Below are 22,650 nucleotides of genomic sequence, written 5' to 3' on the forward strand. Positions count from 1 at the left end.
GCTGGTGCTTCCAAATAAACCTGTTGGATTATAACCTGGTGTTGTGTGATTTTTAATGTGTTTCAGGAAGACTAGCTATAGAAACAGCCAGATGCACATGCTTTGCTTCATGCACCACTGGATTTAAGAAAGTACCAACGTCTCATAACAGGATCCCAAATTCATCAAGATTTCACTGCAACCAACTCATCACTTCCAGAATTATCTATTAATTAATGGAATGAAACACTTGAATTTTGATTTTTGCTTGTGTTTATTTCGATAAACTGTGACAAAACTTTTTGTTTTATTTAGCTGTCTTAACAGTGCAAAGCTAGATATTGCAAGTGTTCCATGCTCTTATATTTAAGGACATTTAAATGGTCATTGAATAGACACATGAATGATAATGGAATAGTGTAAGTTAGTTGGGCTTTAGATTGGTTTCACGGGTCGGTGCAACATCGAGGGCCGAAGGACCTGTACTGCAATATAATGTTCTATGTTCTTTTTCAAAGCGAGAGGGTCCCATCAACACGATGTCCTCTTCCTTATCAGAAGCAAAAGTAGGAGTAATATTTGATCCATTTACCTTTGCAGTTTTCGACCCAGCTGTTCCTGCAAAACGAAAGCATCAGAGACATGACGTCAGTCAGCAACACGTACCCCTGTTATAAATCTTTTAGTGGGATTACCTTTTCCTGCTCCTCAAAGTTTACTCTCCTCCTCTCCTGAAAGTCCTGACTCTTTCTGAAAGTGAAGCAACTCATACAGAGCGCACTCAGCAATCATTGCCCATGCATGTGCCTTTTTTTCAATTTATTTTCAGGATGCAAGCGTCCCTGGTTAGGCCAGTGTGTATTGCCCAGAGGGCAGTTAAGAGTCAACCACATTGCTGCAGGTCTGGAGTCACATGTAGGCCAGACCGAGTAAGGATGGCAGAGTTTCTTAATTAATCAGATGGGTTTTTCCACAACAATTGGCAATGGATTCATGATCATCATTAGATCCCTAATTCCAGATTCTTCATCAGCCATGGTGGGATTTGAACCCAGGTCCCCAGAACATTAGCTGATTTTCTGGATTAATAGTCTAACAATAATACTACTGGGCCATCACCTCTTACTCTGTCTAAGAATGATTTCAAAATTCCACTGTATTAAACAACACCTGGCTGTCCAACGAACTTTCTTCTAGAATTCAGAGTCTGTCCGTACTTCTAACTATTTAACTATACATTGATGTGATAAAAAAATGGATAAATAGAGTCTTGGATTTTCTAACAGTATAGAAAGAGACTATTTGGTCCCTTGTGTGCTTGCCAGTTCTCTGTTAGAGCAATTCAAGTTGTTTCACTCCCCTTCCTTTTTCCATGTAATTCTGATGCAAAAAAGTTGTCCAATTTAATCTAGGCTCCTGCCCTTTCACCAGAGCCCAATATATTGTTCCTTTTCCTTTGTGAAGTTTAATGGGGTCTCTACAACAAATCCCTCTCTATAAATACAAGAATGACCACATCCATTGCAACAAAAATCTCTAGTGCACGCTCTCTAACAATCATTATAGTTCTCTCTCTGACAGTAATGCCTAATAGGATCTCGACACTTGACCAACATGTGGAGATGTGGTCATCACAGACCCCACTTGCTTCAAACGATGGGCCGAGTCTTGTAACCATCCCCAGGAGATGGACTGAGATTGAGGACCAGGATGAAAGCTGAGGGATGGTTCATTGCACTGTCACAGCAGCTCTGTCAAAGAGTACTTGTAATAACAGAAACCAGTCACTGAACAGAATCCAGTCATGGTGTGGGAATGAAAATATTTCAACATGTTTTCACCTCCTTCAGTAGCAGCCTCTTTCCCATGTTCCCTAACGCAGTGAGGAAATAGTTCTGCAGCCAAAAGAGAAAATGCTGGAAAATCTCAGCAGGTCTGGCAGCATCTGTAAGGAGAGAAAAGAGCTGACGTTTCGAGTCTAATTGACCCTTTGTCAAAGGATCAGTTAGACTCGAAACGTCAGCTCTTTTCTCTCCTTACACATGCTGCCAGACCTGCTGAGATTTTCCAGCATTTTCTCTTTTGGTTTCAGATTCCCAGCATCTGCAGTAATTTGCTTTTATTTAAATAGTTCTGCATCATTCAGCATTGCTTTTCCTGCAGGAATTTGTCCTCACATTGGCCACAGCCTCATAGAATGGGCTGTCACATGGTCCTCATGGCCATCAGATTCAACTTTCTCACCTGATAATTGAGCCGCAATTGGCCAGTTGCCTGCGACTGAATGGTCACAGCTGGTGACTGGGGAGTGTCCTGGACATGAACATTCCATAACACACACACCTCATTGCAACAAGATTTGTAATTCACAATCTCTCATTTTAGCTTTGTCTGCCACACACTCACCTCACTGTAACACAATTTATAAAACACACACTTGTTGTAGTATTGTAGAAAATACATACACTCCAATGTAACACACTCTTTAACACATCTCTCAGTGTAACATAATAGAATACACCCCTTACTGGAGCACTCTATAACACATCCACACGACAACACCTTTATTGGTCAGAGCATTGAGTTGGGAGATCATGTTGTGGTTGTACAGGACATTAGTTAGGCCACTGTTGGAATATTGCAAGCAATTCTGGTCTCCTTCCTATTGGAAGGATGCTGTAAAACTTGAAAGGGTTCAGAAAAGATTTACAAGGAAGTTGCCGGGTTGGATTGTTTGGGCTATAGGGAGAGGCGGAATAAGGTGAGGCTGTTTTCCCTGGAGCATCGAAGGCTGAGGGGTGACCTCATAGGCGTTTATAAAATCACGAGGGACATGGATAGGGTAAATCGACAAAATATTTTCCCTGGGGTGGGGGAGTCCAGAACTAGAGGGCATAGAGTCATAGAATCATACAGATGTACAGCATGGAAACAGACCCTTCGGTCCAACCCGTCCATGCCGACCAGATATCCCAACCCAATCTAGTCCCACCTGCCAGCACCCGGCCCATATCCCTCCAAACCCTTCCTATTCATATACCCATTCAAATGCCTCTTAAATGTTGCAATTGTACCAGCCTCCACCACTTCCTCTGACAGCTCATTCCATACATGTACCACCCTCTGAGTGAAACGATTGTCCCTTAGGTCTCTTTTATATCTTTCCCCTCTCACCCTAAAGCTATGACATCTAGTTCTGGACTCTCCCACCCCAGGGAAAAGACTTTGTCTATTTATCCTGCCCCTCGATTTTATAAACCACTATAAGGTCACCCCTCAGCCTCCGATACTCCAGGGAAAATAGCCGCAGCCTGTTCAGTCTCAGCTTTGAATATTAATGCTTACCTGCTCGGGTGAGGGTCTTGCATACTGTAAAGTATTTATTAGCTGGCTTGGCATGCAAGCATTGGGATGATGTGGTGAGCAGGACGGAGTTTTAATTTAACTCATTGGTTTAGGGTGAGAGGGGAACGATATTAAAGGGACCTAAGGGGCAACGTTTTCACGCAGAGGGTGGTACGTGTATGGAATGAGCTGCCAGAGAAAGTGGTGGAGGCTCGTACAATTGCAATATTTAAAAGGCATTTAGATAGGTGTATGAATGGGAAGGGTTTAGAGGGATATGAACCATGTGCTGGCAAATATGATTAGATTAGGTTGGGATATCTGGTCGGCATGGACAAGTTGGACTGAAGGGTCTGTTTCCATGCTGTGCATCTCTCAGACTCTATAAATCTATAACATACCCCTCACTTTAACACACTTCATAACACACCCCTCACTCTAACACTCTCTATAACACACCCTCACTGTAACAGACACTTTGGCAGACCCTTACTATAACACACTAATACACACTCTTCAATGTAACACAATCTATAGCAGACACTCACTATAATACTTTATAACAGACCCTTCATTTTAACACATTCCATAACACACCCCTCACTGTAACACTCTCTATAACACACCGTCACTGTAACACTCTCTTACTGATTTGTGAAACTCTGTTTAAAATTGACTGTATTGTGTGTCCATTGTACCACCGAAGTACTTTTATTGAATGTAACCTCATACTTAAACCTAAATTGAGAGAAAAATATATCAAAAGTTGAACTTACCAGGCCTCCATTCCTTTTGAAGCCACTATTTTTGCAGCACACTCAATGTCAGGTTTCAAATTATTACTCAGTAGTTCTGTATGAAGAGAAGAAACGTGGTTTTGTATTAATTGGTTATGAGAAGGCGCTCAGGTGAAAAGTCCCAAGAGCACAGGGAAGTGGATGCTGTGGATGCTGGAAATCTAGAACAAGCACCAAAATTGCTGGAGAAACTCAGCAGGTCTGGCAGCATCTGTGGAGGGAGAAACCGAGTTAACGTTTTGAGTCCAGTCCGACTCTTCTTCAGAACAGAAAGGTGAAAAAGGAGCTCTAAAGAAGGGTCAGCCTCGAAATATTCATTTTGTTTCTCTCTACAGACACTACCGCACTCACTGAGTTTCTCCAGTATTCTTCTTGTTGCTTGTGGTGTTAAAGACTGAAGAGTTATCGATTCGGAATAACTTGTGACTGGTAGGGAGTGGGTATGTGTAATTAAAGGGGGATCAGCAGTGAAGGCAGGAGGCACAATTTCAATTTTCAGAAGTGGTAGTGCCTCACCATATCATTTAAATATCCCTAAAGAATTCATATGCAGTGAATCTGCCTTGATTCACCCCTTACAATGTAGTTTGACCTCTGTGGGGTAAAGCAAGACTGGCAAGCAACAATGGCTGACATAACTAACTAACCTGTTGTGACTGAGCTTCTTTCTGACACACATTGTTTGAAAGACTGAGGCTGGAAGATGCTTAGCAATTCCTACACTGTGAAATAGGTGGGGTTTTGCTGACAGGGTAGGATGGGACTTCTGCATGTGTGGGGTGGGGGTGGGGGGCATGTTGCAGAGATCTGAGTTTCAGTTCTCTACCTCAGAAAAGGGTGGAAGAGTCATGGCTATATATTAAAAATATCAGCGATTGAATAAATTGGAGGGTGGGAGGGAAGGACACTCATTATTATGCTGTTGCACAGGGAAGGATGAAAAATAGTTCCATTTCTTTTAAAATGACATAACATACTGCTCAGGAAAACCAAATCTCTTTTCACATGCAGGTACTTTCTCTGGGATACTGCCATTCTAGCTGGGGTAGGGGAATATGTCAGGGTTTTGAGACATCACAGTATTCGCCAAGCAGTATTGAGCTGAATGGCCAGTTAGTCTATCTATGTTTTGATGGCCAAATGGAGAATACTGGCCAGGACAAAGGCATGTTGATGGTCACATCTGATGTTATGCCATGTTTAATTTCTTTCCCCATTTAAGCCAATGTGGAAGAAACTAGGTGGCGTGTAAATGGCGTTGACTATTCATTATTACTTCATTATTGCTGGTGTTATGTTGCAATTACCAATAAGTAATTCTGTAATTCTGAGACTGACACTCAGCCAGTTCACATACCAGTACATCTGATCCCACAGCCGTTTTCTGAGTTTGGAGTTTTTCCATCATCACACCACCACTTGCTACTGATCTGAAAGATCCCATATTGTGATGCCCAGGCCTCTCCATTCCGTGTTTCATGACCGATTTCCATTGTGTTGTATTGACTCACGTGGTCGGCCAAGCACACCCCTAGAATGACGAAGGAGGCAAGAAACAGCATCATTCTATTTGCTTTCCAAATAACATGCTACATCTTCAGACTAACCTGAACGCTTTCATTTGGAGCAAGTGACAAATGCAAATGATTTACCTCACATTCTGGAGGACGGCTATAGCAAACTTTGCCTTTGCAGCAATCCTGGAGTGAATTTCCTGAATTTCTCACATTTAACCACTTACATGCGACTGATGGGGGTGGATGTTGGGGGAGGATAAACAAAAAAGAAGCTTTGCATTTATGTAGCAACCAGACATCAGAAAGAACTTTGCCCCCAGGGAAGTACTTTCTCTTGTGGGTGTGTTGGTTGTTGTAATGTAGGAAATGGGATGGCTAATCTGCACTCAGCAGTGCCCCACAAACAGCGATGTGAGAACGATCAGATTGGTTTTGTTGTGGTGTTGACTGAGGGGTAGATATGGGCCCAGGCACTGGGGATAGCTCGAGAGTGTGGTGCTAGAAAAGCACAGCAGGTCAGGCAGCATCCAAGGAGCCTGATGAAGGGCTTATGTCCAAAACGTTGATTCTCCTGCTCCTCGGATGCTGCCTGACCTGCTACGTTTTTCCAGCACCACACTCTCGACAGTGATCTTCAGCATCTGCAGTCCTCATTTTCTCCATTGGGGATAGCTCATCAGTCTTCTTTGAAATAGTATCCAAGGATCTTCTGCTCCACTTGAGGAGAAGGATGGGACCTTTGTGTAATGTCTCATCCAAAACACAGTACCTCTGGCAGTATAGAACTCTCTCTCTACTGCACCAGAGTGTCAGTCCTGGATTTGGTATCTGAGCCCTGAATTCAACCCAAAATCTTTCAAATTAGGTACAAGCATGCAGTGGAGAAACAGCTGACACGTATGAGAAAAAGAAATGAAAGAGGGAAATAGAAACTCAGGGCAAGACATTGGCATTCTCATCCACAGTCAACTGAAGGAAACCATTGTGGGAACTAGAGTAGAGTACAAGATGGGCCTTTATTTCGCAAATAAAAGCAGGAAGTGCAGGAGAAACTCAGCAGGTCTGACAGCATCTGTGGAGAGAGAAACAGAGTTAACATTTCAAATCTAATGTGACTTTTCGTCAGGACATTTTGCTAGTTTTTTCAAATTCCCTTGATGATGACAATTGTTGCAGAGACTTGGTTCATTTGTAAACTATTACCTTGATGGAGTGCCGTGTTGGAAATTCATTTTTATACTACGCCACAGCTAATGCAACCCTGCCCTTCTCCAAGGTAGTCAGAAACGCAAACAAAAAATATCAGAAATCTTCAGCAGGTCCTCCCCTAGTCTGCTGAATATCCACAGCATTTTCTGGTTATATTCCAGACTTGATAAACATAAGCAAACTCGCATCTGTTTCAGAAATGAAGTCGCTCTGTGCATTTCATTGCACCACTGTTCCTTAAAATTGCACACGTTCCACAAAGGCTTTAAGATTTATTTCCACAGATTTTGCCAATTGTTGGCGGTTATTGCATTTGTTTGATTTTAAATTTTACAGACAGAAGGTTTGACAGAAACTCTGACATACTTTTAAACTTGGTGAATTGTTCAGTAATTTGTGGAATGAGACATGCAGGGGTAAAAGTAAGGTAGTTAGACCAATCCTTTGTACATTACTCCTTAGTCGTCAGATGAAGTGTTGTGTCAGTTTCTGGCCACTACATCTAAGGAAGGGAACCAGAAGAGATTGCCAGCAACTATTTGTTATTTATGTGTCACATTTAATGCAATAAAACCTGTCATCTTTCAGTCATTCAGAGGCGAATATTGCAGAGAAAAGATCTGTTTTGCTAAAGCTTTGTGTCTTGCATTCATTGGGACAATTTGCAAGAACTTACAATGTAAAGAGGGAACAATGGTTATGCTGTGTGACATTGATCAGTTAGATGATATCTGACTGTTAACTGCCAAGCTTTGTTAAATTCAGGTAAAGAAGAAAAAGTGTGCTTGTGTCAGGTAATGAATACAATTGAGAAACACGAAGAATAGAGCAGGTTCGGAGGGGTGGTAGAGAATTCCTACCATGCAGAAAGCAGACATTCAGCCCATCAAGTCTACATCTGCACGGCAATTTAGCATGGTCAGTCCACCTAACCTACACAGTGTTGGACTGTGGGAGGAAAGCAGAGCTCCCAGCAGAAGCCAACACTGATATAAAGTGTTCATGCAAACTCCTTACAGACAAGTCACCTGAGGCTAGAATCGAACCCAGGTCCCTGGCACTGTTGCGCCAATTGCTGAGCCATCGTGCTGCTCACATTCTCCACTACAGAAGGCTGTAGGGGCCAGGGCACTGAATATATTCAAGTATTTCTATTTGTTTAAATGCAGCACTTATTCTGCCACAGTTGAGGCGGGTAGCACATGGTGAGGAAGCATATTGGAGGAGCAAAGTGGGACTATGAGTAAAGACTGGCAGCCAACATAAAGGGGAATCTTAAAGTAATCTGTAGGCATATCTATCGTAAGAGAATGACTAAAATAGGAATAGGGCTGATTAGTGAACAAAAAGGGGATTGTGTATGAAGAGACAGAGCATGGCTGAGGTACTAAATGAACACTTTGTATCAGACTTTAGCAAGGAGGTAGATGCTATCCAGGTCATGAGGACAGAGGAGGAAACTCTGTCATGAGAGGAGTTCAACATTGATAAGGAAGAAGTCTTGGGTAGACTGTTGGGTCTTAAAGTTCACCAGGGATTGATGAGATGCATCCAAGGATTTTGAATCAAGTGAGAGTGGACATTGCAGGGCAAAGACCACAATGCTTCAATATTGTTTAGACTCGGGGAGGTTCCAAATGGAGAATTGCAAACATGCTGATTTTGTTCAATAAAAGATATTGTGATGTTAAATCCACCCATTATAAACCAGTTAGTTTCACGTTCATGGTGGGGAAGCTTCTACAAACAATTACTCAAGATAGAGTTTGTCATCACATGGAAAGAGGTGGGCTAATTCAAATGGAAGAACAAAGACTTCCAGATGGGAAATCATATTGAGCTAATTTGTTGAAGGTTTCGGAAGAGGTAAAAGAAACAGTCAGTGAGGGTCGTGTTGATGATATGATGTGTTTGGGCTTCCTGGAGGTTTTTGATGCAGTGCCTTACAACAGATTTATGAGAAACATTATGCTCATGGAATAAAATGGTCAGTCATAATGTGAATAAACAACTGGCTGAATGATAAGACACAGAGAGTTGTGCCCACTAGATATCTTTCAGGGCTGGAAGAAGGTGTGTAATAGAACTCCCTAAGGGTCAGTATTGGGACCCTTGCTTTTCCTGTTTCAGGTTAATGATCCGGGTGGTCAGGGGAACAATTTAAAGTTTGCACATGATCAAATCTTGAAAACATTGTGAATGGTGAGGCGGGCAGTGGGGAATTTCAAAAGGACATTGATAAATGTGTGATGTGGGCAGATTGGTGACTGATGTGATTCTATGCAGAGAAGGCTGAGTTGATGCAGTTTGGTTGGAAGAGCATTGAAAGACAATATAAAATAGGGATTACAAATCGAAAGGGGCTGCATGAACCCACATCATTGAAGGAGGAAGTGAGGACTGCAGGTGTTGGAGATCAGAGTCAAGACTGTGGTGCTGGAAAAGCACAGCAGGTCAGGCAACATCCAAGGGCAAAAATCGATCCTGTTCCTTCTCCTTGGATGCTGCCTAACAGGTTGTGCTTTTCCAGCACCACACTTTCAATATCCTTGAAGGTGACAATGAAGTTCAGGCACAGAGACAGTTTAATGGAGCAGTCTGTTTCCTGGAGTTTATCAATGAGGTCATAGGGTACAAGAGCAAGGGAGTGATGTTGAACTTGTACAAGACACTTGTTAGACCTCAACTGGAGGATTATATCCAGCTTTAGGTGACACATTACAGGAACGATGGCAATACACTGGAGAGTGTGCCAAGGAGAACGACCAGAATTGTTCCCAGGGTTGAGCACATTCAGTTCAGAGGATCGATGGGAGTGGGTGGGATTATTCTGCTTGGAGAGGTGAAGACCTGATAAAAGTTTTAAAAATCATGAGAGGGCTGGATAGAGTACAGAGGGAGAAAGTGTTCTTGTTCATAACAGGATGAAGAATGACAGGTTTGAGGTGATTTTTGAAAGAGCCAAATGTGATGTGAGAAAAATGATTTTCACAAAGCGAGTGGCTCGAGTCTGGAATGCTCCTTCTGGGAAAGTGGCGGAGGCAGCTTCAACTGAGATACTCAAGGGTCATGATACTCATTTGAAGAACTGGTATAGCACGATGGGCAGAAAGACCTCCTTCTGCACCCTAACATTTCTGTGGGACTGTGGGATGTGCTGTTTCATACCATTTGTCAACTTTTAGCATGGTCAGCAATATTGGAGTGATAAAACCTCTCAAGCATTTTTACAACAGCATTATCAAATACAGCATTGGGGGAGATAATCAAAAGCTCCTACAAAGAGGTAGGTTTTTAAGGAAAAAAATGAGGGGGAGAGTGTGAGACGTTCAGAGGGTAGTGGAGGGTGGGAGGAGGGTGGTGGAGGAAGTGAATTCCAAGCCCAGGTCAATTTAGGGTCCAGGCATAGTGTGATGGGCAATGGGAATATATCGGAGGGTCATGGGTTAAGAGGAATTTACAGAGATAGGCACCAAGCCACAGAAGGATATGGAAACAGGGATGAAAATGAAGGCATTATGTAACAGGGAGCTGAAATAGGTCAGTGAGCATAGGCTGATAAAAGTTTTAAAAATCATGAGAGGGCTGGATAGAGTACAGAGGGAGAAAGTGTTCTTGTTCATAACAGGATGAAGAATGACAGGTCTGAGGTGATTTTTGAAAGAGCCAAATGTGATGTGAGAAAAATGATTTTTTACAAAGCGAGTGGCTCGAGTCTGGAATGCTCCTTCTGGGGAGTGGCTCGAGTCTGGAATGCTCCTTCTGGGGAGTGGCTCGAGTCTGGAATGCTCCTTCTGGGAAAGTGGCGGAGGCAGCTTCAACTGAGATACTCAAAGGTCATGATACTCATTTGAAGAACTGCTATAGCACGATGGGCAGAAAGACCTCCTTCTGCACCCTAACATTTCTGTGGTACTGTGGGATGTGCATTTTTATACCATTTGTCAACTTTTAGCATGGTCAGCAATATTGGCGTGATAAAACCTCTCAAGCATTTTTACAACAGCATTATCAAATACAGCATTGGGGGAGATAATCAAAAGCTCCTACAAAGAGGTAGGTTTTTAAGGAAAAAGTGAGGGGGAGAGTTTGCGATGTTCAGAATGTGAGGGGAGTGGGAGGAGGGTGGTGGGAGGGGTGGATTCCAAGCCCAGGTCAATTCAGGGTCCAGGCATAGTGTGAGGGGAAGTGGGAATATGTCAAAGGGTCATGAGGTCAGAGGAATTTACAGAGACAGGCACCAAGCCACAGAAGGATCTGGAAACAGGGATGAAAATCAAGGCATTTTGTAATAGGGAGCTGAAATAGGTCAGTGAGCATAGGGGTGATAGACAAATGGAATATGGTGTGAGTTAGAATGTGGACTGTGAACATGGAGGGTTTGGATGGCATCAAGTTCATAGAGAGGGTATAACATGGTAGGCCTAATGCATGAGGAAGGTCATCCCTGAAGGTAACCAGGGCAAAGATCATGATTTTACTCACAGATGAGCTGAGACAGTGACATAGGTGAACGATGCTAAGATAGGAATAAAAAGACATAGTGACAGCATGGATAACTGACTGGAAGCTGATGGTTAGGCCAAACGTTCTGTACCCTGCTAAACCTGCTCACAATTCCTGCATCATTCTCAACTCGTAAGTAGTTTCAACAGAGGAGAACAGGACATGATCTTGTTTGACATAATCCAACTAGATCTGGCACAAAGTTGCTGGAGACACTCAGCAGGACTGGCAGCATCTGTGGAAAGAAAACAGAGTTAACTTTCCGGATCCAGTGACTGTTCTTCAGAACACGGTTGTATGGTGTATCCATCCTGGTCTGAAGCCTTCAGGCTGAGGGAAGGGGAGAAAGGTTCAGTGTGTCAGAGATTAATGGTTTTAATGTGAATTTGAATGTTCCGGAATAGTTCCAAAGAGACAGAAACACAACTACTAGAAAAGTTGTGTTTCCTTCAGCCAAAGATGTTTCAGGTAAGAGGTGTTCAAAAGTATGAATAATTTGATTAAATAAATAAGGAGCAACTCCTTCCAGAACAGAGACCAGATACCAAGTGTGGCAGGTTTAAGTGAAATTAGTAATATAATGATTAGATTTCCTACAGTATGGAAACAGACCCTTCAGCCCAACAAGTCCACACCAACCCTCTGAAGACCCATTCCCATACCCTATAGTTACCCCTGACTAATGCATCTAACACTACGGGCAATTTAGCAAGACCAATTCACCTGACCTGCATATCTTTGGACTGTGGGAGGAAACAAGAGCCACCTGGAGGAAACCCACACAGACACGGGGAGAGTGTGCAAACTCCACACAGACAGTCACCGAGGCTGGAAACAAACTCAGGTCCCTGGCGCTGCGAGGCAGCAGTGCTAACCACTAGGCACCGTGCAGCCAGCATTCCTTGTTGTATTCAGTGAAGTGCTAGGGTTGGGAGCAGATCAATAACACTGGAACTGGTTAGAAAGGTGAAGGAGAAGATAGAGTAAGGGACATGAGCATAGTAAGATAAATAATCCAGAGATCCAGCAGCTGCACTATAGATTGAAGAGTCCCGTTCAATGCTGTACCTTTCTGTTATCTCACACAGTTGGGACTCCGTGGGAAGAGATCAAAGGGAAAGATCCTTTCATTCTCTCTCTCTGACTCCATGGGTCCCGAAGCTGGGCTAAGATCAATGTACTCAGTCTGGGTTAGTTAATCTATCCCCTGGCCCCCCTCATGTCACATGCAGCTGCTCACTAACTGACAGAAATACAAGGGAAACCCACAGCCAACATCTGCAACAGCACTCAGCGTTGTTTAAATAGAACAGAGAATCATTACTCACAGTCTGCCACGCTGTAGTGGGTGAATTTTGTCAGTACAGAATCCTTGATAGCTTTAACAACTTGACATCGTGAAAGGATTTCGGCACTGGAGACTGCAAGCAGGACACTGAGAACAATAAGGAGCTTCATTGTCGTGGCAGCAGATGTGTCTGGATCTGGCTGAAGTTGCACTTTTATACAGGATTGTGTCTGTGGTTATCAGTTCCTAATTAAACAGGAACCTTGGAAAAACATCAAGTGTAAACTGTGTTTCTGAGATTAGTATCAAGTTCCTGAATGGTAAGCAGTTGTTTAACAAACAATGTAAAAAAGCCAGGGGAGGAAGCAAACACCTTTCAGGCTGACTCCATTGATTTTAGTCCTGGAGTGGATGTATTGAGAGGGTAATAAACAATTAAGACAGTTAATATTGTCCAAGTTCCATTACACATAAGGTATTCTGCAAATGAGAATTCAGTGCGTTGACCAGAAAATCTCACTGCCAGGGCATAAATGCAGTGAGAGTATAAGGGTCGGAGATGAGGCAGTGGTTTAAATCATTGGGACAATAGTGAGAGTATAAGGGTCGGAGATGAGGCAGTGGTTTAAATCATTGGGACAATAGAATCAAGTTGTGCAACATTATTGAGTTAAAAATCACACAACACCAGGTTATAGTCAACAGGTTTAATTGGAAGCACACTAGCTTTCAGAGCAACGCTCCTTCATCAGGTGATTGTGGAGGGCTCGATCGTAACACAGAATTTATAGCAAAAATGAAAGCTAGTGTGCTTCCAATTAAACCTGTTGGACTATAACCTGGTGTTGTGTGATTTTTAACTTTGTACACCCCAGTCCAGCACCGGCATCTCCGAATCATGAACATTATTGAGAGTAGCAAGAGCCTGGCCTTCCACAGGGACTGTTCCTTCTGGGACACCTGGGTCCTTCTCTCCCAAAGCCTCTCACAGCCCCAGGGCACCATCTCCTGCAACCACAGAAGGTGTAACACCTGCCTGTTTGCCTCCTCCCTCCTCAGCATCCAAGGGCCCACACACACTTTCCATATGGCACTTTACGTGCACTTCACACAATTTAGTCTCCTGTATTCACTACTCACAGTGTGGTATTTCCTGCATTGGGAAAATGAAACATAGGCTGAGTGACCACTTTGCAGAACATCTACGTTCTCCCCTGCAAAAAATGACCCTGAGCTTCCGGTTTCCTGCCACATCAACACCCCACCCTGTTCCCTGGCCAGCATCTCTGTCTCAGGCTTGCTGCAGGGCTCCAGCAAAGCTCAGTCCAAGCTGGAAGAACAGCACCTCATTTTCAACTTGGGGACCCTACAACCTTTCAGACTCAGTATCGAGTTCAATGATGTTAGGGCTTGAGCTCTCCCATGTCCTTATCCCAATTCCACAACCAGGTGTTGTTATCACACAATCTACTACTATACACAACCTATTGTTAGCCACTAACAGTCCCCATTAATCGCTATATACCCTCCCAGCCAGATCAATATCTACTCCTTTGTCTGTCCAACTGCTCTTCTCTCCCTTTGGGTTCTAATACTGTTTACTTCTTGCCACCTACTCCCCAGTCCTACCTTTTGCATATAAACCAACATTTTCTAAGCCACCATCAGATCTGAGGAAGAGTCACACGACTTGAAAAGTTAACTCTGATTTCTCTCCAAAGATGCTGCCAGACCTGCTGAGCTTTTCCAGCAAATTCTGTTTTGGTTTCTGATTTCCAACATCCACAGTTCTTTCCGTTTTTATTTAGCCAAGCGTTATAGAGTCATGGAGTTATACAGGATGGAAACAGACCCTTCGGTCCAACCAGTCCATGCTGACCATAATCCCAAACTAAACTAGTCCCACCTGCCTGCTCCTGGCCCACATCTCACCAAACCTTTCCTCTTCATATATCTGTCCAAATGTCTTTTAAACATTGCAATTGCACCCACATCCACCACTTCCTCAGGAAGTTCATGTCTTTTTTAAATATCTCTCCTCTCACCTTATAAATGTGCTCCCTGTCTTGAAACTCCCTATCCTAGGGAAAAGGCAAGTATTAATAATTCTATTTATACCCCTCATTATTTTGTAAACTTCTATCAGGTCGTCTCCAAACCTCCTACACTCCAGTGCAAAAGCTTCCAGCCTATCCAGCTTTTCTTTATAACTCAAACCTTCCAGTCCTGGCAACAGCCTGGTAAATCTCTCCTGAACCCTCTCCAGCTTAATAACATCCTTCCTATGACTAGGCAAACAGAACTGGACACAGTGCTCCAGAATGGTCTTCTGAATGAGCATTATGACATATTAACGTTCCACTGCCTTATCCACATAACCATCCAAATTGCTGTTATTCAAATAATCATCCGATATCTTGTCAAATATCCTTGATTGATCCTGCCTTCCAGCAGGTAGCAGATCCCAACCCCAAAGTACTCACTTCCAGATATTTTCTAGTCAACCCGTTCAGAGATGACTTTACAAACTTCTGAAAGAGGAGACTTGACCCCGGGCCTAGGGATCAGGGTAGGGAACTCCAATCACATCACAGTAATTGATTAATTGATTGACTAATCGAGAAGTTCCTGTGGCCCCTTCAATTGAAATAAATATCATGAGTTTGTTGTTTTAAGACGGTTTGACTGTTGGAGTACAGCAGTTACCATATCCTTTGCCAGGAAAAATCCTTTTGGTTATTGCTATGCAAAGCAGGATGAGTGCTGACCCCTGAGGATGGACACGCAAGCCCCATCAGTACATGTCATGCAATGTTAATAAGCTTAAAATGTAGTATCAGCAATCAAAAGTGTACTGTGTTGCCACGTATTACTTAACTCTCTGACACTCAGATTTTTAGATATTAAATGTGACATTGCGTGTCACTGATCTCTGTGGTTTATAATCCAGTGATGACGAAGGGCCAACAGAAATGTTGAAATCAGGGTGGTGCATGAGTCAGAGTGGAGCTGATAAGGATTGGGTGCTGGGCTGCTGGTATGTTTGTTAACTCGAAAATAACAAGTAAAATTGCCACAGTCTTACCAGACCATTGGGCTGCTCTCTCATTGGAGATGGGGAGAGACAGGTGACTGGTGGTGGTTTAACCTGAGGATCACCGTGCCTTAGGCAAGGGGAGAGGTTAAGAAGGAGAGTCCTTTATTGTAATCCCTCAGACCAGTATGGGTATTGAACCCCATGCTGATAGCATCACTCTGCACCACAAGCCTGATGCCAGTCAACTGAACTAACCAACCCCAATCACCTAAAAAATGACATTTGAATGAAACCATTGGATTGCATGTACATGGGATTACATTGAATGTTTTATTTGCTATCAGGGTCACAGAAATAATAGAAATCCATACAATGTAGAAGCAGGCATTAAGTCTACTCATACCCACTGAAGACCATGCCACCCACACCCCCCACCCTATCCCTGTAACCCTGCATTTCCCACAGCCAATCCACCTAACTAGAATTCTTTGGACTGTGGAAGGAAATGGTAGCACCTGGAGGGAATCCACGCGGGTGCAGGGAGATTGTGCAAACCCTACGCAGACAGTCACCCAAGGCTGGAATTAAATCCGGTCCCTGGGGCTATGAGGCAGTGGTGCTAACCACTGAGCCACGGTGCCAGCCTACAGGTGGTTACAATCTTATCTCATGTTCTTGGGATAATGACGTTAGAAGCACATTAGGAGTTGCAAGGTCATTGAATGCCCTATAACAGTAACTACCTCAAAATTATTGAAGCATTTGTAAAATAAGCCAGTCGACTAAGCATATAATGAGAAATTACTAGAGAAACTCAGCAGGTCTTACAGCATCTGTGGAGAGAGAAATAAGATTAACATTTTCAGTTCAGTATGAGTCTTCTTTGGAACTAAAGCCAACTAGGAATGGGTAATAAATGCTATGTTAGCCAGTGACAGCCATATTCCAATGAATTAAATATAAGACCAAACACTTTATAACAATGTGAGGTCATGAAAGCTTCAAAATCACTGGGTGGGGGGGTGGGGAGGTTAACAAGATTGGACAGGGAGAAACTGTTCCCTCTTTTTTTATATTCATTCACAGGGTGTGGGCATCTCGGGCTAGGCCAGCATTTATTGTCCAGAGGGCAATTAAGAGTCAGTCACATTGTTGTGGGTCTGAAATCGCATGTAGACCAGACTAGGTAAGGATGGCAGTTTCCTTTCCTAAAGGACATAAATGAACCAAACAGAGTTTTTCAACAATTGACAATAGATTCATGGTCATCATTAGACTCTTAACTGCAGATTTTTACTGAATTCAAATTCCACCTATTGTCATTGTGGGATTTTATCCTGGGTCCTCAGAATATTACCCAAGTATCTGGATTAACAGAATCAGCAATAATGCCACTATGCGAAAGTGAGGACTGCAAATGCTGGAGGTCAGAGTCAAGATCAGAGTGGTGCTGGAAAAGCAGAGCAGGTCAGGCAGCATCCGAGGAGCAGGAAAATTGAAGTTTCGGGCAGGAGCCCATCACCAGGAATGAGGCTGGGAGCCTCCGTGGTGGAGAGATAAATGGGAGGGGGTGGAGCTGAAGAGAAGGTAGCTAAGAGTACAACAGGTGGATGGAGATAGGGATGGAGGTGATAGATCGGAGAAGAGGGTGGAGCGGATAGGTGGGAAGGAAGATTGACAGGTGGGACAGGTCATGAGGATGGTGCTGAGCTGGCAGATTGGAATTGGGATAAGGTGGGGGAGGGGAAATGAGGAAACTGGTGAAATCCACATTGATGCCCTCAGGTTGAAGTGTTCCGAGGCGGAAGATGAGGAGTTCTTCCTCCAAGCGTCAAGTGGTGAAGGAGTGGCGGTGGAGGAGGCCCAGCACCTGCATGTCCTCAGCAGAGTGGGAGGGGGGAGTTGAAACGTTCGGCCACAGGACGGTGGAGTTGATTGGTGCGGGTGTCACTGAGATGTTCCCTGAAGCACTCTGCGAGAAGGTGTCCAGTCTCCCCAATGTAAAGGAGACTGCATCAGGAGCAATGGAAGCCATCACCTCCAAATAATGGATGAGAAAAGACAATCATACAGAGTCCAGGTCTGAAAGGGTGGTAGAAGTAAAATCTATTGAAGCATTCAAGAGGACAATTGGGTGATTATTTGAATTGAAACAATGTGGGAGTGTCTGGGGAAAAGCCAGGGGAAAGACACTAAGACATGGTGCTTATTTGAGAGCTAGTCCAGCTGTAGTGGCACGAATGGCCTCCTTCCGGCCAATGGTATTTTTGTGATTCAGTAAAGGCTGAACATCAATCCAGGTTTACTTTTATTTTGTAAGTTGTGATGGCGACAGGATTGGGGTATCTATGACTTTCCCCAAACCCACTAATTCAATAAATCAGCATCAATCATTTGAACAATTGCTAACATCAGAATGCGTTGTTATTGAGATGGGAGATCTTGAAGCCAACAAGATCACATAATTCCATCTTATATTTATCCAATCAGTCATTAAATACACAATGCCATTATCTTTCGATACTGAGCATTGTGATATTTGTAACTACGCCCTGCACTTACTTCATTACCTCCCTGTGCTCCTGATAGCAAACTAAATATTTTAGTTTGTTTTAGTCAACGTTAGGATTTAATGTGTTTGGAGAAGTGGTGGTTAGTGATTGAGCAGGCAACATTTAATTTGGCAATGCAGAACCTCGGGGATAAATTTATTTGATGTCCCTTTTGCACTGAAAGTGTCCATGACAGAAAACGGTGATTTAGTAAAAGAACATGATTCTCTGTGATATATGTTCTGAGAACTTATCATACTGGCCATGGGTGTCCAACCCAGAAACCATAACATTGAGGGGCTGTCTTATGGGGAGCGGTTGAATAGTTGGGTCAGTACTCAGTGGAATTTAGAAGAATGAAAGCCAATCTTATTGAAATATACAAGATTCTTAAGAGAAATTGCTGGAAAGACTCAGCAGGTCTGGCAGCATCTGTGGAAGGAAATCAGAGTTAACGTTTTGGGTGCAGTGACCCTCTTCAGACCTATTTCTCTCCACAGATGCTTCCAGACCTGCTGAGATTTCCCAACAATTTCTGTTTTTGTTTCTGTTTTTCAGTTCTTTTGGCTTTTATTTAAGGTTCTTAAGAGACTTGACAGGGTAGATGTGGAGACGTGGTTTTCTCTTGGGGGAGAGTCTCGGACCAGAAGGCAAAACCTTAGAACAGGGTGGGACACATTTAAGAGAGAGATGAGGAGGAATTTCTTCCTTCAGAGGGTAATGAACGCGGACCTCTTTACCACAAAGGACAGTTGAGGCTGCTGCCTATACTATACACAAAACGAAACTGTACCTCGATCTATGTGACAACAATAAATTAAAGCAAAAAATAAAAACAAACTAAGCACGTTCAAGAATGAGATAGATGGACTTTTAATCAGTAAGGGATTCAAGGGTTATGGGGAAAAGGCAGGAAAGTGAGTTGAGAATAATCAGATCAGCCGTGATCTCATTAAATGGGCCAAATAGCTTACTTCTGTTCCTATGTCTTATGGTCTTATGATCACAGGCCTGCCAATATTCTGGCTAGTTGCCGTTTTCCAATCTGCAAAACATTGAGCCCAACTGAAGCTCTAGAGGTGACTCACCTGAAACATTAACTTAGTTTTTCCTTCCACAGCTCCTATCAGACACACTAAGCTTTTCCAGCACTTTCTGTTCTGATATCTGCTAATCATGTCCTCTTCCTCACAAAGTCACGGTCACCTTCACCCATGTTTTTGATGATTTACATTAGTTCTTGGTTCCTTAATACCTCCCATTTGAATTTCTTGTATTTGTGTTTAAATCCTTCATGTTCCTTAACTCGGAAACTCTCACCAACTCACAATGATACCAGAATTCTTCTGTTCTCTGAGTTTGCCCATCTGTTAATTCTCCTCTTGTTGTGAGAAGAAGAGGTAAAATTGCCATAGTCTTACCAGACCTTGGCTTTCTCTCCAATTAGAGAAAGAGAGAGGTGGCGAGTAATGGTTTAACCTGAGGGATACCACACTTCAGGTCAGGGAACAGGTTGAGAAAGAGAGCCCTTTACGCTCATCTCAGCTGGTGTAGGAATTGATCCTGGGCTGTTGGCATCATACTGCATTACAAGCTAGCCATCTAACCAACTGAGCTAACTAACCACCAGCTCCCTTTGCACTGCCATTGGTCATGTGTATGTACAAATCAAAGAATCCCTACAGAATCATAAAATCCCTCCAATGGGGAGGCAGGCCCTTCAGCCCAACAAATCCACACTGACTCCCTGAAAAGTAACCCACTCAGACCCATTCCCCTCCCCTACTACTGTATATTTACCCCTGGCTAATGCACCTAATCTACACAACACTGAACACATGACCAATTCACCTGACCTGCACATCTTTGGACTGTAGGAGGAAATCGGAGCACCTGAAGGAAACCCACGCAGACATGGGGAAAATTTGCAAACTCCACACAGACAGTCACCCGAGGCTGGACTCGAACCCAGATCCCTGGTTCTGTGAGGTAACAGTGCTAATCACTGAGCCACCATGCCACCCAAATCCAATCTCTCAGACTCAAATCACCACCCAAACATTCTTTATCATTTGATTGAAGCCATACTGTCTTTGCTGAGAGATTGTTCTCTCATGGACAACATCTCAAACAAGTCAACCCCACTCCATTGTTAGACATCTGTGCACAGGCATCTGGACCATACATGAAAGTTCATTCTACCAGGTTTAGGAGTTTAAAATTGGATAAATCCGTAGACAATCAGAAGGTTGTGGATGTTTTGGAGAGGGTACAGAAAAGGTTTACCAGGATTTGTTTGGGATGGGGGATTTTAGCGATGAAGAAAGGTTGGATAGACTGGGTTTGTTTTCACTGGAATGCAGGAGGTTTAGGGGAGAACCTGATAGAAGTTTATAGGATTGTGAATGGCATGGATAGAGTGGAAAGTATGAGGCTTTTTCCCAGGGTAGAGGGGTCAATTAACAGGAGACTCAGCTTCAAGGTGCAAGGGCGGCAGTTTAGAAGAAATGTACAAGGCAGGACTTTCACACAAAGGGTGGTGAGTGCCTGGAACGCGCTGCCAGAGGAGGTGGTGGAAGTGGACACAAATAGCAGCATTCAAGAAGTACCTGGATGAATACATGAATAGGAAGGGAATAGAGGGATACAGATCCTGTAAGTGAAGACAGTTTTAATATGGAAGGGCAAAATGTGTTGGCACAGACTTGGAGGGCCAAAGAGTCTGCTCCCACGTTGTAATGTTCTTTGTTCTTTGCTAGGATGAGGTGTATCCTTGACTGCTGAAGGAGGCAGGAAGGGGATATTAGGGGCCCTGGCAGTAATTTTCAAATCCTCTCTGGCCACATGCGAGATGCCAAAGGACTGGGTGACTGCTCATATTGCCCAATTATTTAAAAAAGGAGGGAAGGACAGACCAGGAAATTATTTATTATCAGTCTGACTTCAGCTTTTGAGAATTTCTTAGGAAGAATTCTGAAGGACGGATAGTACCTGCATTTGTAGAGACTTAGATTAACAAGGGATCATCAGCATAGATTGGTTAAGAGAAGGTTGTGTTTGACAATTTAAATTAAAGTTTTCTGAGGAGCTGACTGGGAGTGTTAACAAGGGTAATACATTCATTGTGGTCTCTAATGACTTTAACAAGTCTTATCAGAAGGTCCCTCATAGCAGACAGGTCAACAAAGATAGAGCCCTTGGATTCAAGTCAAAAAGCGCAATGGATCCAAACTTAACTGTGAGGTAGGAAATAGAGGGTGATGATTGAGAGATGTTTCTGTGACCATAAAACTGCTTCCATTGGGGTTCTGCAGGGCGTAGTGCTGGGTTCCTTGCTGTTTGTGGTGTACATTAAAGATTTAAACTTGAATGTAGGGTATATGATCAAGTTGGTTATGGAAGACTTGATAATCGGTAGGCTGCTAAATATTGAGGAGGATAGCCATAAACTTCAGAAGATGTCAACAATCTTGTCAGCTGGGCAGAGCAAAGACAAATGGAACACAAATGGAAAAGTGTGAGTTAGTGTGCTTGAAAAGGGCTCACAATGCAAGGAGGTGCATTATGAATGGTAAGATCCTGGAAAATGCTAAAGGTGAGAAAGAACTTGATGTGCATTTCTACAGATCCCAGAAGGTAGATAAGGTGGTGAAGGTGGCATATGGCATACATATCATTGTCAGCTGAGGCATAGAATACAAGAGAAGAGTGGTTATGCGAGAACAGTACAAAACTCTGGTTAGGCCACAAAAGGAGAACTGTGTACAGTTCTGGTCACCACGTTATAGGAAGGAAGCGTAGAGGAGAATGCTGCTTAGACTGATGGGGCTGAATGATGAGGAATGGTTGGTTGTTTTCCTTGGTGCAGCAAATGTTGAGAGAGGACCTGTTAGAGTGTTTAGAATTATGACAGCCATTGGTAAGGTGAATGAGAAGGCACTTTAACCATTAGGAGACAGGGTCAGCTATCAAGGGGCAGAGATTTAAAGTAAGAAGTGGTAAAGTGAACGGGAGATTTGAGGGGAAATGTTCTTGCAGAAGGTTTTGGGAGCTTGGAGCTGAAGGCCTGAAGGGATGGTTGAGTCAGAAATTCTTGAACATCTAAGGAATGTTGCGATATTAACTTCAGTGGCCTCAGCTTTCAGGAGCATGAGCAAAGAGATGGAAAAGTGGGATTAGGGTCAGTGAAATTTTTGTTAGCCAGTGTAAATGTGATGGGCCAAATGTTCTGTTTCTGTGCTGTAACTGGGCTGTCAATGATTCGCAATATCCATATTCATGGGAAGGCAATGTCTTCAAATAACATCAGAGCTTACGTCACTCCAATCTGCTCAAAAGTCAGTTGAGTCTGCTTTTGTGCAAGATTTGGATATCGGTCACCTTGGTTTTTGTAACTGTATACTGTAGTTTCTCCACTCGC

General features: G+C 43.2%; 1 protein-coding gene across 1 annotated transcript; it reads right to left on the reverse strand.

The window, feature by feature from the left end:
* Positions 1-413: 413 nt before the first annotated feature.
* LOC122555589 (lysozyme C-1/C-2-like) lies at positions 414-12,845 on the reverse strand. The gene is made up of 4 exons (XM_043701615.1): positions 12,682-12,845; positions 5,479-5,652; positions 4,101-4,176; positions 414-597 (listed from the first exon to the last, which is right to left on the reverse strand). The coding sequence occupies exons 1-4, from the start codon at positions 12,809-12,811 to the stop codon at positions 534-536; spliced, it is 444 nt and encodes a 147-aa protein (XP_043557550.1). The 5' UTR covers positions 12,812-12,845; the 3' UTR covers positions 414-533.
* Between the last annotated feature and the right edge of the window lie 9,805 nt (positions 12,846-22,650).

The sequence above is a fragment of the Chiloscyllium plagiosum genome, chromosome 12 (genome assembly GCF_004010195.1).
Source record: "Chiloscyllium plagiosum isolate BGI_BamShark_2017 chromosome 12, ASM401019v2, whole genome shotgun sequence".
Taxonomy (NCBI): Eukaryota; Metazoa; Chordata; class Chondrichthyes; order Orectolobiformes; family Hemiscylliidae; genus Chiloscyllium; species Chiloscyllium plagiosum.